The 18,920-nt window shown below is 41.0% G+C and overlaps 2 protein-coding genes across 3 annotated transcripts; one reads left to right on the top strand and one right to left on the bottom strand.

The window, feature by feature from the left end:
* Positions 1–5,200: 5,200 nt before the first annotated feature.
* On the top strand, positions 5,201–8,243 carry znf367 (zinc finger protein 367). Its single transcript, XM_040156097.1, has 5 exons — positions 5,201–5,745; positions 6,603–6,753; positions 7,095–7,214; positions 7,671–7,809; positions 7,954–8,243. Exons 1-5 carry the CDS (start codon positions 5,467–5,469, stop codon positions 8,210–8,212), a joined length of 948 nt encoding a protein of 315 aa, XP_040012031.1. The 5' UTR covers positions 5,201–5,466; the 3' UTR covers positions 8,213–8,243.
* A 1,981-nt stretch (positions 8,244–10,224) lies between these two features.
* Positions 10,225–14,495, bottom strand: slc35d2 (solute carrier family 35 member D2). Of its 2 annotated transcripts, XM_040156095.1 has the most exons (12): positions 14,290–14,495; positions 14,103–14,136; positions 13,919–14,005; positions 13,749–13,816; positions 13,577–13,648; positions 13,121–13,189; positions 12,879–12,981; positions 12,012–12,104; positions 11,853–11,920; positions 11,617–11,695; positions 11,063–11,145; positions 10,225–10,664 (listed from the first exon to the last, which is right to left on the bottom strand). In XM_040156095.1, the coding sequence occupies exons 1-12, from the start codon at positions 14,415–14,417 to the stop codon at positions 10,535–10,537; spliced, it is 1,014 nt and encodes a 337-aa protein (XP_040012029.1). In that variant the 5' UTR covers positions 14,418–14,495; the 3' UTR covers positions 10,225–10,534. The 2 variants fall into 2 exon arrangements, with proteins under 2 accessions (XP_040012029.1, XP_040012030.1); XM_040156096.1 differs by lacking the exon at positions 14,103–14,136 and having other exon boundaries at positions 14,290–14,398.
* Between the last annotated feature and the right edge of the window lie 4,425 nt (positions 14,496–18,920).

The following is an 18,920-nucleotide window of genomic DNA, read 5'->3' as shown; positions in this document are numbered from 1 at the left end:
TGTAACTAGCAAAAACTAACGATAGCTACATTAAAAATTGAATAGAATATTATTTGTTTCCTATAAAAAGATGTAAACCCTAGTAAATTAATAAATAATACAGTTGAAAATTTCCTTACCTTTGAGTAATGCTAAGTGCCAGCAAAAAACGATGTCTGAATAGAAATATTAGGAGGATATCAGTGACTTCCCTTTTTTCTGATGAAGTTTGGCTAATTTAACGTTAGCTGATGTTAGCCGTGAATACTTAAATCTGGTGGCTAGCCGGCTAACTTTCTAGATAATTACAGTGTAGCTGATATTTTGTTTGACAATAAAAACCCCAAACTTTATTATTTCGGTCTGACACTAAAAACTGATAATTAACTAATCCTGCCGGGCTAATGTTGGTTTTGGCACACTGTTAATGTTAGCTCAAGTTAAATTCAGGTATTTTAATTTTATAGCTCAGTGGCTAGGTAGCTTCTCTGTGCTTGCTGCGTTAGCAGACTTAGCTAAAGATAGACACAAGTTGTCAGCCCTGTTCTCCTATAAATTAGTAATAAGGCTTATTTTTCGGAGTGGACATCATTCCACTATTTTCTCTGAGTCGTTTTTTTTTATAATCTTTTCCTAACTTGCATTTTACAGGAGTACCTAGCTGCAGACAAAATGGCAGGCCTCTGCAAGATGCAGCTCTGCAGTTGACAGGAAATCACATGACCTCAGTAGTAGAAGCTGGTACTCTTGGGGTTTTTTGTTTTTTTCTGTGAAGTAGCACATGGATTTATAAAAACATACAAAGTATATTCACTAAAAATATATTTTAAAGGTCAATTGACTCTCATAAAGGCTTTTATACACATATTTTGAATTAAGTTTCCAATTAGTACAGATTTTAAAAATGGGCCAATATAAAGTTAAATCTGGGCCAATATAAAGTTAATTCAGTAAGTCTTAAAAAAGTTGCTAAGTCTTTTAAATGTTCCATGTAATGCTGACATCAAATTTACTTATTAAACAATTTCTTATGCACAATTTATCAAACAATGTGAATAAGCAGCTATGCCTAATTGGAAGACCCTGTAAGCTACTAATGAAGCTCAGTGACACTTAGCACTTTTATTGCATCCTCTCTACATCCAAGTACTGTATATTTGCACATAAAAGGGATTTAGCTTGGTGGTTGCATGTGTACATTTAAAGACGGAAAGAATAAAATACAAAGTAAAACATTAGAAACAGTTTATAAAAAACTTAATGGGAGGTTTAAAACTGTCTCCCTGTGGCCGTGGCGACCTCTGATTGGTACCGGGCTTGTCCTCCAGCCTCCAAGATTTTATGGTAACCTGAAAAAAAGTTTGCAAATGATCCAATCATTCCTTGTGCTGTCCTAGATGGTGCACTTTTTTTCCAGAGGGGTAAAAGATGGACTTGGTAATAGGCAGGCTAACATCAACTGCGTGCTACACTGCAAGCTCCAGGCATTAGCCAGACTGAGCATCCGAGCACCTAACCCCTGCTGACCTTTTGCAGGCTAATGTAATGTGATTCAAAAATAAAAACTCATTTAAACTCAGAATTAATTTAAGTTACACAAATATTTTTTAAAAAGTGCTTACATGACCTGCAACAAGGAGACAATAATTGCTAAGGTTAAATGCTTGAAGCCACTTAACACCTTCAAATGTATTTTCTCTATATCAGTATACCTTCAATTCTTTGATATATAAAAGTTTGATGGACAACTTTGCATAAAATCTTACAAAACCCAACAAACTTCTTAATTGATCCATAACAGACTTGGCAGGTGCACAATGCAGATGTTCACAGAAAAAAGACAGGGAGAAGACCAACTTCTGCTTCTGAGATCACATGATTTCCTGTCAACTGTGGAGATGCCTCTTGCAGAGGTCCTCCATTTTGTCTGCATCCTGATTATTCCCTCTCGCATTTTATGGTGCCCGTAGCTGTCAACAGTTGTTCCTGTCCTCCGTAGCTGGTGAGGGTTATAACTTTTTCTGTCATTTAAGTTTTTATTTGTTTTAACATTTGGTAATGTGCAAAAATTAAAAAAAGTACAAATAATAGACTGAATATCTGTCATAAAAACAGAAGGCTGTCACATATAAAAAAAAAAAAAAAAAAAGAAAAAGAAACCTGGCATCCCAATGTTCCCTTATATTCTGTAACTAGTACCCCGTAGTGGTGGTAACAACTTTGGACTAAATCTGACCAAACCCTCAGGTGTTGCTACCAGTGTAACCTGCTCCGGCAAAACAATATTTTTCTATCAAACTGAAAAAATCTAAAACTGATTATTCCCTCCTGATTCCTTATTACCAGTGTATAACATTACTCATAGAATAGTTTATTTTCAACATGTTATATAACTAGTGACTATAATAGTTAATATATTATATTATTATATAACTATAGGGTAAGTCCCTCTACACACCTATTGAGCGGTTTCCCGAATGCCTATTTGTGCTTATTGAGTAGCCTACATTGTCAAGTAGGTCTGCTTTCATTTAAGTAGACATCTTATCAAGTATTGAACTCAGGTGTGTTTGGGAGTTCAGTGATCATTTAGTAGCCCTAACTTTTCCATGTCAGGGCACAATCTGAAGGATATTCCATTTAATTCTTCATATCTGCATGTCCTTTATATACTGTGCAGCTTGCAGTAAACTGTAAAAATCTCTATAGTACAAATGTCAGAATTATTAATTTGATGCCTTTCCATCTCAATTGTGTTCTTTGCTGCAGGCAGAACCTAATTTCCCTTCAATGGATCATCAGATACAGCAAATATCCATTCAACTGATATTAATCAAATAACCTTATGAATGTATATACATTGTAATACCCGGATCCGTGTATTCTAAGTGTAAAAGTAGATGAACATACCTCAAACCTGATTAAGCTGTGTCACTCTCACTAGCAGGATGAGTCAGGATATATTTTACACAGTGAAACTTAGCCTCATCTAGTGGTCAGAGTAGAAAATTCAAATCTGTGGTGTGAACCTACTGTCTGAGCATACAGGGTGGTTGGGGAACTCTTAATGTGGGTATCAGTGTTTCAGTATTAATGTATGCACGGAAATATTACAAAGAGTGTAGTGTATGGGCCCTAAGAAATGGTTTCTAATGGCAGTTTCAGTTACACTTGGTAGAATGGACAGAATTCAACCGCACACAAACAAATGAGTCTGACACACTTTTTAAGTTCTCCTTTCGGTACATTATACCCAGACAATTATGTTTTGAAGACACAATAGGACATACATTGGAGTATTTGGATTGCCTCAGTTTCCGGTAACAGGTAATGAGCGAGAGACACAGCCAGACAGGCCAACAGCAATGAGGCAGGCACATAAAGAAAAATAGAAAGGTTTCGGTTGCACCGCAGTGTACACTGACTGCACACTTTATTTCAGTTAGTCGTGTGGGCAAATCGTCAGAGCTGTTATACCTCTGCATTAAAATGAAACTCATTTGGAAGTAGTATGTCAAACAATGCGACATGCATAGGTAGACTAAAGTTTCCTCTCATTCAAAATCTTTTGAAAAAACACCATGTTTACTACTTTAGGTGGATTTTACATGCAATACAGGAAAGCTGGGGTTAAATTGTGTTTTTTCCTAAATTATACCAAGTCCGTCTTTTTTTAATGGTGGGTGGCAACCAACGTTAAGGTGCATTACCGCCACCCACTATGCCGGAGTTTGGACCAGAGTTTCTATTTATTAATGCCGTTTCTTTGAAGTAAACTACTAAACAACTCCCTCCTCCAAGATAGAGTATGTGTTCAACACTCGATTCTTCCACTTCCTACTTTCTGAGATACCTCTTTAATTTCTCTCACCATGCATACTTTTATACTTTTAGCACTGACATAATATGTGAACTAGTGACTCATCTGTTTGACAATGTTTTCACATATCAGAGGGATATTTACCTATTGGATATAATGTTTTATTTAATCTGGTGTTTAGTCCCAATTTCAACCTTGTTATTATGTTATCCTCGTTGGTGTTTCTTTGTACTGATCTTATAGTGCCCACTTCCTTCTGAATAGCATAAAGACCTCGCCTTGTTTTGGCCTTATTCCAGTTACGTTGCCAGTCTTTCATAATGTTTCTGGGTATTACTCCTTTTGCTTTTGCTTTGGTATATGAAATTTCCATGGTATTTTCCTGTCGAATGCCTCCTTTCCTAGTGTATCTGCAATTTCTTTCCCTGTAATTTCCGCTAATTTCAGTTACATGAATGTAACTGATCTGATTGTATTTTCTGAATACTGTTCCGTTCATCTCATTGATTATGTCCTGCCTACTCTGGGATGAGAATGACTGTAGTGATAGTAATGCTGAACATATCTAGTACCTGTGTAGTAAAGCCGTTTCAATTGCTAACACCTCCGCTGTGTAAACTGCAAGGTGATCGGATGTTCTTCTTTTAATAGTGTCTCTTAAAGCTGGAATGGTGAATGAAAATCCAGTTTGTCTCACATCCCTGTAAACAGCAATATAACTTTCATACAGTGTTTGACACTTTTCTTCTACCAATACTGACACATTTCCTTTATTTTTGTGTATCTGACTATCCTAAATCAGATGATAGTGAAGGGAATAACTGCAATGCGGTTTTACACTAATTTAACACAAACTAATTTTCAAATAACCCTCAGTTTCTTTTTCTTTTTAAGTCGCACAGTATATCCTTTGTTCAAGTAATTCCACCCTAAAGCGATTACGTAACTTTGGCGCCTCTGAGCCACCGTTTCCTTTCCCTTTAAACTGACCAAAAAATGTAATAACATAAACAGACTCCTCAGCGCGGGAATGGGCCATCTGCTCGTGCGCGGTGTAAAATTAACCGCCCTTCACTCTCATTGGCTCCGTCTTGGCCGAACGTGCGCGCTGCTCGTCTCCATTGGCCAATCCCGATGCGAGCGTGCGAGGGCGCGCTTCAAGTGTTTAAATCTCATTGGACGAAAACGGCTCGGCGAATCCTAGCACACGCATCGCTCCCTGCTCTGCCCATTGGTCGTAGGGGGTTGCTACGTGAACGTAGGCGGCCGCTGCCACTGGCTACTTCGCGTCTATGATGAGATCCCTGCAGCCGATTGGCCAGAAAGTCGCTCAGGCGCGATTTTGCAACGCGGGACAACGCTCCCGTAGGCGCACACAGGTCAGTTCAGACGACCCGCTGCGACAGGGAGGAAACTTACCGTCATCTTCGGATCTGACTGTATCTTTTGAGGATACTTTGTAGCGAAGAACGGATCCCAGATTTTTTTTTTCCCCCCCCAATTCCTTTTTGGAAATGAAGGACATATTCACTCCAGATTGACACGCCGCACTATTTATGACTTTTACTTATTGATTTTTTTTCCCTAAAATAATCAATTAGAGTTCAAACTTTACCAGCTTCTTCGCTTACTTTTGCGACCCACATCGCAATTTTGACACGCACACGATGGCCGAGAACAAGCACCCGCATGTTATTTTCTGCAACGACTCGCCCAAAAGAGTTTTGGTGTCCGTCATCAAGACCACCCCGATCAAACCAAGGAAAGCGGAGGCCCAGACGCCGACAAGCCCCGGTTTCAGCGACTTTATGGTCTACCCGTGGAAATGGGGGGAGAACGCCCACAATGTGACCCTCAGCCCGGGCTCGGTGAGCGGGGCTTCGTCCCCGACCGGGACCCAGACGGCGAGAGAGGCGGACACGGCTCCCTCACCTGACCAGATCAAGGTAGAAAGCGTATTTTAATCGTTATGACAACGTGGCATGACGGCACTTTTCTCCGGACTGGGCAGTTTTGAAACGCTGTGCTTACGCTTCTATAGTCTGAGGTTGCTGACAACACCGCACGGCAATTGTAACAACATTTGTATCTCACAACGAAACTTATAATATGTGTAAGTACCGGTAATAACATTAGGTCCGGGGCGATTGAACGCATGCTCGATGATACTGACATCTTTTTAAAAACTATCCCGAACCGAGCCGTCATAGGAGAACCATGCGGTTTGCGGTTAAATTCACGTTCATTTTTTTTTTTTTTTTTTTAAGACGCGACCACTTAAAAGCGGCGTAAATATGTTTTGGCTCAGCCTTAATATGGCCGAGATGCCGAGTCATTTAAAAAAAAACGCCCGCGCATTAGGGTGTGACATGGTGGATTTTAAACCCCAGATACTTCCTGAATCTGGAGCAGCTGCTTGTACATGACGCCTCGTAGCGCGCCAAAAATGCGACCGGATGTGAATGAGTTATAATGGACAAACGTGCTACAGTGTAACACGTGAGCCCCTCGAAGGAAATTATGATTGATATGATCTTACATTCAATTCATATAAATAGAGTCAGTGGTAAACCTATGCATATATGTAATAAATGTAGGATCAACACGATGTGCCAGTTTAAATTCTGTCTGAACCTGACTCATTTTGTTGTAAATGTATTAGTCCATACGAGTATGAATACATATTGTTCTCAATCATTCTCTGGATCTGGTTGTGGCTGCTGTTCTGCCAATAGGAAAAAGTGCCGAGGTGTTAATTAAGCCAATGTAAAAAAAAAAAAATTCTGTGTATTCTTGCTGTCAGGATGGTATCCGCAGAGGCCGTCCACGGGCTGACACTGTCCGGGAGCTGATAAGCGAGGGGGAGACCTCATCCAGCCGTATCCGCTGTAACATCTGCAACCGAGTGTTTCCCAGAGAGAAGTCTCTCCAGGCTCATAAGAGGACACACACAGGTGAGGGAGACAGCGGGGCAGGTGCATTGCTAGTGGACAAAGGTATAATGTGTTGACTTATAAATACAAGGACACAGGTGCCCTGAGGAAAGGTGGAGGTGTTGTGATTGCGTAATGCCCCTTCCTACACTACCAGAATCAGGGAAGGTCGTGCAAACACCTGTCTAAGCTGAGCAGGAGGGGACCGAACTAGGCGATTGACGACTGACCTCCGTATTCTAAATTTTGAAAGTAGTGCATGTATGTATCGTAGAAGCAGCAGTGTGTGATAACCACAGACTCGTATAACCAGGGCAGTGCTGTTACCTGAACAAAAATCCTCTTTTACCCCCCTCCCCCAGGAGAGAGGCCCTATCTCTGTGACTACCCAAACTGTGGGAAGGCGTTTGTCCAGAGCGGTCAGCTGAAGACGCACCAGCGGCTGCACACCGGGGAAAAACCCTTTGTCTGCTCGGAGAAAGGTGGTTGTTCTGCCAAACTACAGAGTCATAGTTACTAAGTTGAACTTGGGCCCCTTTGCTCTCAGGCACTTTTAGGGTACTTTCCGGTGGCATGAAATGTGGCTCAGTTGATTTGACTGACTAGAGCTTTTAACTGGCTGAGTTATATTTGAAGCACTTGGAAAGTACCTGAGAAACACAAAAGTGACAATCTAGCTGCGTGTTATCACACAAGTGTACCAGCTGAAAAGCAGTACTTTAATTGTCTGACTCATAACAACAATAAGATTTATTCAATATCACTACTTATTAAAAAAAAAATTACCGATCCATTCTCACTACATTACTGTGTATTCATGACAGCAGTAAACCACGAAACGGTCATGCATTACACATCTTAGCAATTTAAAATCAGTGCGGAAACATGGCTCTTAATGTTTTACTGCATTTTAGTCTTACTTGTTGCTTCCTCTGCAGGATGTGGTAATCGGTTCACCCATGCCAACCGCCACTGCCCCAAGCATCCTTTCTCCCGTCTGAAGAGGGAGGAACCCAAGGAGGGCCTGGGGAAGGCCCAGTCCGTGGATAACAAGGCTGTGGCAGAGTGGCTGGCAAAGTAAGCAAATACACAGGGCGGCATACATACTGTCGCTCTTACCAGGTGGACTGAGCCATAGTTTTATGAAGCACGCACAGTAGAGCCTTTCATGTCATCTTCTGCTCACGTCGTATCTTAATAGAATCTTCTCTGTCCTTGCAGGTACTGGCGGACCCGCGAGCAGCGCGCCCCTACAACCACCAAGGTGAAACCGCAGGGCAAGGCAAGAGCGGAGGACCAGGAGCAGCAGGATCCCATGGAGTTTCTCCAGTCCGATGAAGAGAACGGGGAAGAGGAGGAGACCGCAGAGGAAGAGAAGGGCGGCCAGGGAGGGGCCGCCAGGCGCCGCCTCCAGGAGCAACGAGAGCGTCTCCACGGCGCTCTGGCACTCATCGAGCTGGCCAACAACCTGTCTGCCTGAACACCCACCCACCTCCTGATCTTAGACTCCCATTCCCTCCCCCTGATATCTCCATTCCCAATCCGCCTTCCTGCATTATGTGCTGTAGCTAAAAAGCGTTCATAAACACAGATCGAAGACTAGTTTAGTTCGTTCTATCAAGTTGTGAAACCAGACTTTGAGAGAGGTGGTCTGAGATCAGTGTTAAGCAGAGCATCATCTAATCCCCCCCCCCACACGGCACCAGGAAGGCACAAGCTAAAGCACCTTATTCTGCTTACATTTTATTCTTTTAGGCTGCTATAATTGTAGATTTGACTATATGAAGAATGTCTTTCTTTCTTCTGTCCTCTACAGGCAAAGAAAGAGTACCTGTTATGTTTTTAATTTGTTTTGTTTGCACTTTGATGGTAACGAGTTTTTTTTTTTTTTTTTTTTTTTAAGTATATTGTGAGTGTAAGAGAGTGTGTATGACTGATGTATATATGGATTAAGCTCAGATGGACAGAACGATATAGGGTGTGGTCAAACATAGAAAACGTTAAGTTGCATTCTGACTGTCAGATGACCTCTCGCCATGCTCCCAGGTTTCATCTCCACCCTTGTAAGCACAATTTCGCAGCCACCGATGACAGTAGTGGTGGTGGAAATGGACTGAGAAAGCTTCAGATAGTTTTAGCCTCACCGGTACAACTCTCTCTTTAAAAAGAAAAAAAGAAAAAATAAAGGTGGTGAGCAAAGGTGGACAAAAGGAGATCAAGAAAAAGTCCGGGGCACTAGATCAGTCCTGACATGTGACATGGTAATTTTTTTAATGCGAATGAGAGGTGATCATTGCAAGCCTAATTCAGAGGTCTGATCAGGCACAAACTTTTCAAAAGTCCATATTTTTTACAGCTTTGCCACTTGTCTCAGAAATCACAAATAACTACCGTATATCTGCCTGACATTTCCAAACAAGCGAGGGAAAAATCCCTCCCGAGCCGACTACCTACTATTTTCTGGATTGAGTTCATTTTCTCCTAAGGTTAAAGGTCCAGATGACCTTTGGGGACATGCCATATTTCCATTTTAACAACAGTTGCCTCATAGATACAAGGAATGTGCGTTAAAAAAAAACCTGCAGGCCAAAAGTTGTTTTCCAACCAGACGGGAAATGTTTTTACAATGGATGTCAGTCGCCTTTTATATTAAAAGGCGGCAGACCAGTTATGATACAGGCATAGCATCATAGCAGTGTGTGGTGCATCTATGTCATCTCATTTCAAAATTTTAAATTATGAGATATTTATTTCACCGTGTTTTTTTTTTTCGGTTTTTTTTTCTGGCTAACACATTGTTCGTGTTTGAGAGTGCTAGAATCGTTGGATGCGTAAAGGGAAATATTCCGACTTCACCATAAAATTTCCCAGGTTTGTCATAAATTTAGACATCCTATTGATTTTTGATGAAGCACTTACACCCACTATTGAGTCTTGGATTAAGCTTGCAATGCACTGAAGATTAGATCTGTTGTACGTGTCCAGGAAAATTGCACCTGTTTTTCATAAAGTGATTTGTGTAGTGGGATTTTTTTTTTATTTTTGTTTTTAATATATAAATGCAACACTACATCCTTCAACACTGTATGACGCCTCTCATAACTGCCCTGCTTCTGGTTGTTTTGGGGAAACATGCACCAACAACCTGTCACTTTGTCACTCTAGCTGTGATGTTCGAATCTGTTCGATTTACAAATTACCCTTGTGGAGTTGCTGTGAAACTGGAAGGTGAAATTTGTTAGTTGTTGATAATCAAAACACCAAATGATCTATTGTACCCATATATAGTATATTTTGAGGCATTTCTAACCCTTAGTCTCTTTTGTGGTTTGAGAAAATTATGGCATTTAATATATACACAATGTGTTTGTTAGATTATTGAGTGTACACAATTTATGGAGAGCTTTGAAGTTGAATTTTAGTTTTGGTTTTCCCCTCTGCTAACATCCTCCGACAGTTTTCATGTTTGTGACATGTATAGAGTGATCCTGCTTGCTTGGTAGATATTTTATTACACATTTTAAGGGTAAGATTTCTCTGACAGGCTGTCCACACTGTTATAAAATCGTTGGTCTTCAATAAATATTCACTGAACCTGAACCCAGATTTTATGTGCTCTCATCAATTTATTCAGCGATGATTTAGTCGTGGAATTAAATAGATAGCACCGGTATAAGGCAATCCAAGGAAATCAATTCATTGAGTTTAAATAAATATACAAATAAAAGTGTTGAAGCAACATCAAGCTCCAATATGAAGCAGAACAATGCCACCAAGTGGTGAATGCTAAAACATTGTCCACTTAGATGGTAGAGAGCTTCCCTGTTGAATCTTCTGCAATGGGAGTCTTCAGCTCTTGTGCTGCTCCAGTGTTATTTCCAGATGTTTTGATGTTAAAGGCGAGATATGAGTACACTAGTCCCCCTGACATACTGCAAAGCAAAGATAAAGGCAATGAATTGTTGTCGGGCCGGGGAAAACGCCACCCAGCTGTTACTCAGAGTACCCAACAGTGTGTGCCCCGAGACAATTTTGAAAAGATGCCTGTTGTAACAAAAACCATCAGGCATATTTGACTTTTCATTCATTGATAACACATCCACTGAATTTATCTGTCTGGAAATTTCCGAGCCTGTACATAACTGTTTTGCTCTGGGTTGGAGTTTGTCAAAGAAATGGAAATCAAATTTCACAATGCTGTTCTTACGAAACAAGAGATGTGAATGCATTAAGATCGTTCGGTCGCATCAAACTCCTGACAGTTTTCAGTCGTAGTCATAATGACATCTAACATAAATAAAATAAAACTGGAAGCGACAAAAACTCTTACCAAATGCTGAGGCCTAGGAAGTTAGTCCAAGAGAACAGGTAGTCTCCACCCACAAATATGCCAATATAGGCCACCGCCACATTCTGGAGGAAATTGTAGCATTTATGCAAGTTAGTCAGGTTGACAGAAACTGACCAATAAGGAATAACATAGTTACCTCCACAAAGGAGGCTGTTTATTGAATGTTGTATGGTTTAACTTTTAAATCTGTTACTTAGCAGAACATCTCATAAACATGAGTGGAAAGTTAATCCATCACCATGGGCCAAAAAAAAAACATGAAACTAGTTTTTGGTGCAGATGTAAATATAGATGTAGATTTGGGAAGGATTCTTAACATCGCGAGACAGGCCATTTTGAACGTTTTCGATGCTTTGTGATTGTTCATCGCTATGCGTAGTGAGATGTAGAGTCCAGATCCACACGCTGGTCGGAACTTTTAGAATTTTCTATAATTAAAATAATCAGTTTGGAGGTTGGTCAATCTTGGTGGGGGCTAAGCTATATGTGTGCTTTCCAGTTTAAAAATAGTTCTCTTATCAGTGTGTTCTTACCTTTATTGCCCCCACTACTGTCGTAGTTAGTGCGGAGTTATAATAGCTGCACAGGACTATGGAATACATCAACACAAACCTGAAAAAAAAAAATGTCTTAAGAAACTGGGTAGGCTGAGGCAGTTATGTAAGAGCTGCATATGTAAGTATGATTTTTGGAATATCAGTTTGTTTTTGGAGTTGCCACAAAGGTTTGACGGTAACTGAACAGTCTTAACTGAAACATAGTGACATACCCCATGAAGCAGGACATGAGGAAGCAGAAAATAAACGTGGCTTTAACCCAGTCCTCAAATGTGACCGCCTGTGGAACAAAACACACAAGGCAGTCAGGCAGGAATAAGCATACACAAACACCCAGAAAGAATATATGGGAATACATTGACTGTATGTACCTCGTGTAAATCTCCAGTAAATGCACTTGCCAAGAGTGTGGGGATAACAATGATCAGTGCATTGTAAAATAAGACACCATACTTCCCAAGACCCTTGTAAAAAAAGAAAAGAAAAAAAGAAAAGAAAAAGAGGAAAAGATTAGATATGATGTGACCAAAATCAAACATACACGGATCATTTGTGGAGATGCGTGTGTAACAAACAGCGAACAGAAAAACACTTACTTTTACTGCATGTTAACATTTGAAAGTACAACTCTTCTTCTTAATAACTCTTCCCATTTCACTTCCAAATAGGTCAAAAACTGTCAGTATCTAAAATCATGAAAGTCAGATAAATGCTGGCGGTTTTGAAAATACGCGATTGAGAGAGTGAATCCAGCTGTTGTCCTCTTATATTTTTGTATGTGTGTATAGCGTGTTTGCTACTGTGGAGATTCTGGTGTGTTCAAGATCCTGTTTACTTAAATGGTGGATGAACAAAATCAAAGCCATCACCTTATAATGCGAAAGTTAAAAATCTAATGTGTAATAATCTAATTTTCTTGGACCACTTTTGATACTTGATGAAGTGTCTCTCCAAACCCTTTGTTTCCCAGCAAAGGTGTCTGATCTACAATACAACTGAAAGCAATCAGTCAATCCATCAAAAAATGTCCATTTTTTTAGGACTGAGAAAACAAGTCTAACCCCCTCCCTTGTTCGGCAGGATGGCTGTGCAGTAATACATTCTGCTAGAACCTTACAATTTGTCTGGTACTTGTCCCTTTTCAATTGTACACAAACAGACATTGAACTGTTCGGACACTACCAGTAACATACAGTATAAACCATCTCTATAACTACAGAATGTACGGGGGATGTTACCTCGGTGTCAAGTTTCTTCTTAGTGTACACACCGCTGGCGGCAGTGAAGGCATCGTTGAGCAGGATGAAGGTGTAGCCCTCCACATCGAAGGCCAGGTCAGAGCTAGAGGAGAGGAAGAGATGGAGGGAAAGCGCAGGTGTATTGTCTGCCCCTGGATCAGTTCGTGCACAATCTATAAACAATTCCAATTTTCACAAAAAAAAAAAAAAAAAGTTTTTTAAAATACAAATAAAAATCGTACCTTGCAGCAACCATGGCACCAAGAACTATGGCCACAACACTGTACACAAGGCGTTTCGGAAATGTTTTTCTGAAAAAAAAAAAAAAGGAGAGACAATGGGCCCCTGGGCACAGACATGTAAAAGGTTCTCCGCCCCTTCTACATAAGAGCAAGGGCCACGGACTCAAAGAGATGTCTTTTTGTTTGTTTTGCAAATCTGTGTGGTTGTTTTCGTATCTCTTTTTGGTCATATTGCATCTTTTTATGGTCGTTCTGTGTCTCTTTCTCTTCCCCATGACTAAATCATATCCCGTTCTTCTATATCTTACACCTTCCTTTATCCCCTGCATTGGAAAGTCCTATCTTGCTTAATTCTACTGATAAACTCATTAGAAATCTATGTAAGAGTGCAAACTGAAACAGTATTAAATGTATCAATCTCCAGCAGCAAAAATAAAAAAGTCAGATATGTCTTACCTTAGTATATAGACTTCCAAGATCATGGTCATCAGTATGGTGAATTTCCTCAACACTGTAAACATGGGCAAACTGTAAAAGACGACATGTTTTGGAAAGACCACATGAATCAGCAGTAACAAACCTCAGATCCAAATTCTGCTAAATTAGACAAGAGCCAAACCGGGTAAACCTGAGTTTTTTGGTGCTGGCCAGTCCTGTTATATGGTTGCCAACGTACAGCAAAGGAAGGGGGAACATCTGGCGAGAAAATAAAGGCGTACAATATCAGACGAGGGAAAATAGGAGACAAAAGCAGGATAAATTATGAAGGATAATCTGGGAGAAATGAGAAAGGCTTACTTTTAAGAGAATACTCCTGTCAAGATCTGGAAACTGGACTGTTTTGCTCCTTTTGGCAGCGTAAAGGACAAGAAGAGTGGCGACCATCTGAAAGGGACCACGAGATGACTGTGTGTGTGTGTGTGTGTTCGTGCGACCGGCGGAGGAACGGAGGGAAACAAGCACCCGGACCTGGCCGACTTACCTGGCCAACTCCCAGACACATGTAGGAGGGGAACCTGCAAAAACCGACACACAAGCAGCAGAGGACCGGGCTGAGAGCGAGTGGGAGGAGGGGGGGGGGCATGAAACAGCGCTATCAGCAAAACTTCGTCTGCGTTGACCCCGTGCGGCCGACTTGCCGACAGCCGGGGGCCGAAGGCGCCACCTACCTGAAGCTCGTCAGCACGGTTTTATTCACCACCGTGATGAGCAAGGAGCTGCCGGCGTAGAACGCCGCGGACAGGAACTTGGGCAGCGCGGCGTGCTCGGCGGCGTCTCGGCGGGCTCTGGCAGACATGGCCGGGGCGATTTGGTGCTGCCGGGGCGGAGCAGCTGCCGGCGCCGCGACCGGTTCCGCCGGGGTTTCCCGTCAGCCGCTGGCCGACGTCCACCCGGGGGAGGCGGGCAGTGGGCGGTTCCTCACACTGTTACATAATTCAGAAGGGCAGTCAAGCCAGCGCCTTTACCCCAAGTGTCTTTTCTCTTGGCTTTACGTTTTCAAGCCTATTAGCCACTTGATGGTGGTTTAAAAGATCATAAAATACATTGACGGAAAATAATTAAAGCATACATTTTCTTGATAGGCAAGACACGTGCTTTTTTGGGTTTTTTTTTTTTTTTGGTATATAGCTTAGCAATAAACTGTATACAAGAGGGACCTGTGGTATAAAGTGCATTTAGAACATATTCAGACCCCTTCCCTTTCTTCACATTTTGTTACGTTGCAGCCTTGTGCTAAAATGGTTCAAATACACTTTTTCCCTCTTCAATCTACACTCAATAGCCCACAAGGACAAAGGGAAAACAGAATTCTAGAAATGTTTGAAAATTTATTCAAAAGGAGAAACTGAAATATCACATTGACAGAAGTATTCACACCTTTTGCTGTGACATCGGAAATTTTGGTTCAGGTGCCTCCTATTTCTCCTGATCATCTTTGAGATGTTTCTACACCCTGACTGGAGTCCACCTGCGGTAATTTCAATTGACAGGACATTATTTTGGAAAAGACATACACCTGTCTATATAGCGCCTCACAGCTATGAGTTTGAAAGAACTGCCTGCAGCTCTCAGAGAGAGGATCCTGTCGAGGCACAGATCTGAGGAAAGACTACAAAAAAAAAATGTCTGCTGCATTGAAGCTGCCCAAGAGCAAAGTGGCCTCAATAATTCTTCAATGAAAGAAGTTTGGAACAACCAGGGCTCTTTCCAGAGCTGGCCGCCCCGGCCAAACTGAGCAATCGGGGGAGAAGGGCCTTGGTAGGAGGGGTGACCAAGAACCAGATGGTGACTCTGGCTGAGCTCCAGAGATCCCGTGTGGAGATGGGAGAAACGTCCAGAAGGACAACCATCACTGCAGCACTCCACCCATCTGGGCTTTGTGGCAGAGTGGCCGGACGGAAGGCTCTGCTCAGTGAAAGACACATAAAAAGCCTGGTTGGAGTTTGCAAAAAAGCACCTAAAGGACTATCAGACTGTGAGAAACAAGATTATGGGACATCTGTGTGAATGTCCACGAGTGGCCCAGCCAGAGCAATGATTTGAGCCCAATCGAACTCCTCAGGAGAGACCTGAAAATGGCTGTCCACCGACCCCAAAACTCAGGAGCCTAAATGTGCATTATATAGCATTGCCGACAAGTATAGTCACATATTTGGCTCAGGTGTCATACAAGCAGTCTAGATTCCTTTTCTTATAAAAATAAATATTAATAGAGCCTTAACAGCAAAAACAAAACCACTAACTGTATTCCAACAGACACATCACTGTTATGTTTTTGTATATTAAGTAGACATTTTACTCATTCAGTGACATTTGTGCAGCAAATTTCCGCTCAGCTTGAGACTGAAGAACGCCCTGATGGCTATGCCAAGTAAAACATTACTAGACAAAGAGTAATCGACACGCTTCAGTCGGCAAGTAGGCAAAGCACTTTCTGTGAAACTGTCTACTAGAGTATGCTGCAGCCACAAATCCGCTGTTTGGAAAACAAACTGGTCTTTTTGAAAGGTGTTTGCTTGCGTCAGCAGTCTGAGCAGACATTTCAATATGCTGTTGTCAACAGAACTGTCGGGAAAAAAGTCCTACTGAGATGTCACATTTGTTGACACGAATATGCTGATGAGAAAAGACTTCGCTGAAGAAGACTGACCATTGCACATCACCCATAGTCATTAATCAATAGAGATGTCAGATGATGTCTGGATGTCAAACAAACTCTGAGAGTCAAACATCTTATATTGTATATGGCAACCACTTGGCTGTGATTATTGCTGATTTTCAACGTGGCATTTACGTGGATCAAGTGCTGTAACAAAATATCTGACAGCCAAGATAGGATGTACTAAAGCAAGTGGGATTATGTATAATTTTGCGGCCAGTCTCCTGAGTAGAAATGTTTAAGGAGGAGGTTCTGTATCCAGACTATGGCGCTGCTTGGCACGGCCATGTGGTTTTGCCTGATAGCTGTGCCAAGTACATCACCAGACAAACATTTGCTATTTTCCCTAAAGGAGGCTACTGTTTATGAACCCTTTTACTTTGGCAGACCTGAGGAATCTGCAGGGGAGGAGTTTAGAATAAAATGTCAGTAAACATCACTGGGGTTGAACAGAACATTTGAACACTAGTTTTTATGTCTATTTGCTATCAGTATTTCCACTAGAGGATGCTATTGGATTGTGAAGTCTTCACGGTGTAAATAGAAATCAATCTTGAACTGACACAGTTGCAGGTAACGACATACACAGTTTGTCCTTCATCTTTACTTTCATCAGTTTGAGTGTTTGTGCTACTATTGTATTCCTGATAAATGGTGTAAGAGGTTGAAATCTCTTTACATTGAAAATGTTCTGACAAACCGGCACTGGAGAAACCTGCTCTGACTTGAGTATTTATGTACATTTACGAGCCTGAATGACTCAAAAGACAGGTTACAGTAACTCACTGGAGGTGATTTTACGACATTTGGAGGGGATGCATTATTCATTATCATCACAGCATGATGCCTCAGGTCCTAACCTGTTTAATATCTAGATGTTGGTGAATGTGAATGCAGCAGTGAACTGATGTATACTGTTCACCTGAGTTTACTTTGTCTGTTCATCGACATATGTTTTATTTGATGTTCACATTGGTGCTTTTACATTTTGACGAGATGTCGCCTATGTCCACAATTACCACATAATGAGTGTGATGATTTAAGTACAAGCAACTGACTAATAGTTCATGAATGAAACCGGGAAAGCATTAGATGCTGCCTGAGGAAGGATGCCACACTTGAAATGTGTTGTATACTGACCAGCTGCCCCAATTCTTTTTTTTGAGTGCTTTATGCCTGCATTTGTGCTCAATGCCTGTTCATTGTCTTACAGTCCTGGAGGATTTAAATGTTGCTTTTCCCTTTTTCCCAATACTTGACATCAGGCATGATGCCTTTTTCTGACGGAATCATGCAGAGAAAGTTGAACTTTATGAGAAAGGGGGGAATTTTGTTCAATCACCACTTTTATTGATTTTTAAAATGCAGCAAACACTTAGAATGTGATACAGAGTAATTCAAAAAGTATTAATGACTCCATCCTCACAACACAAACATTTGGTTCACAAACATTTTGGTACAAACATCCATTATCCTTTTATGATATTTTATTTAAGCAATTAAAAGTAATAATCCTAAAATCAGAAAAAGAATAAAATGTTGGCCCATTAAAGGAACAGTGTTGATCTTTATATCTTTAACCGGCCGGTAGGTTGAAACATTGGCTTACAACAGAGATTGACAAAATGTGTGTACTCCATAAAAGTTGTCTTCATTAAATGCATTTAAGTACAATAGTCAAATAAAAACATAAAAGTGAAATAACAAAAAATTATATATATATGTATGTGTATGCGTGTGTGCGTATACACACACACACACACACATGAGTGGCACAGTGGTGGAGTGGTTAGCATGGTCTGGATAAGAACCCCGGTTCGGCCAGGACCTTTCTTTGTGGAGATTGCATGTTCTCCCAATGCCTGCGTGGGTTCCCTCCAACAGTCTAGGTCGGGTTAACCGGCGACTCTAACTGGCTTGTAAGTGTAAATGTGAGCCTGACTGCTTGTTTGTCCCTAAGTGTCAGCCCTGTGATAGCCTGGCGACCTGTCCAGGATGCCCCCCTGAACCCTCAAAAGATATGCGGTATAGCTAATGGATGGATTAAATATATATACATAAATCTAAAAAGGGTCGAAGAAAAAAAAAGCTACTCAGTTACAGTAACTGGAGTAAATGTCTTCGTTTTTTTAAGGGGAATACTCACTTGAGAAATGAAACCTAATACATCAAATAAATTAGATCAGTGACAGACGAACATCTAGTCTCTGGGGTATTAGTCATGACAGAGGAGGGAGCAGGATCTGGATTTTGATCATTGTCAGAGGACAAGACCGAACAAGAAAAGTCCCAGTCAATTTTTTTTTTTTTTTCAGTTCAATAGGGTTAAGTTACAGTATTTTTTTTAGATTCCTCGCGTATAAAGTTCCATCTATAGTCTATTGCTCTTATTTTTCATTTAGTGTTCTTACAAATATGTGGTGACAAAGATGACTGTCTCCATATCTCAATTTACATTACAATATTTCTTTTAACTAAATATCAGATCAAATTGAGTAACATGAAATTCAACATAGTGCCCTCAGCATAATCCATAAAAAATAAACCACAACGAGAACTTCTGCATGTCACAGTTGAAAGCACCAGCCTTAGAAAACACGATACACAGATATCTTTGGGAGAGATTTTTCAATCCACATC

Source organism: Xiphias gladius, chromosome 19 (genome assembly GCF_016859285.1).
Source record: "Xiphias gladius isolate SHS-SW01 ecotype Sanya breed wild chromosome 19, ASM1685928v1, whole genome shotgun sequence".
NCBI classification, from domain to species: domain Eukaryota; kingdom Metazoa; phylum Chordata; class Actinopteri; order Istiophoriformes; family Xiphiidae; genus Xiphias; species Xiphias gladius.
The sequence above is the reverse complement of the archived record's forward strand: the minus strand, read 5'-3'. Positions and strand labels throughout refer to the sequence as shown.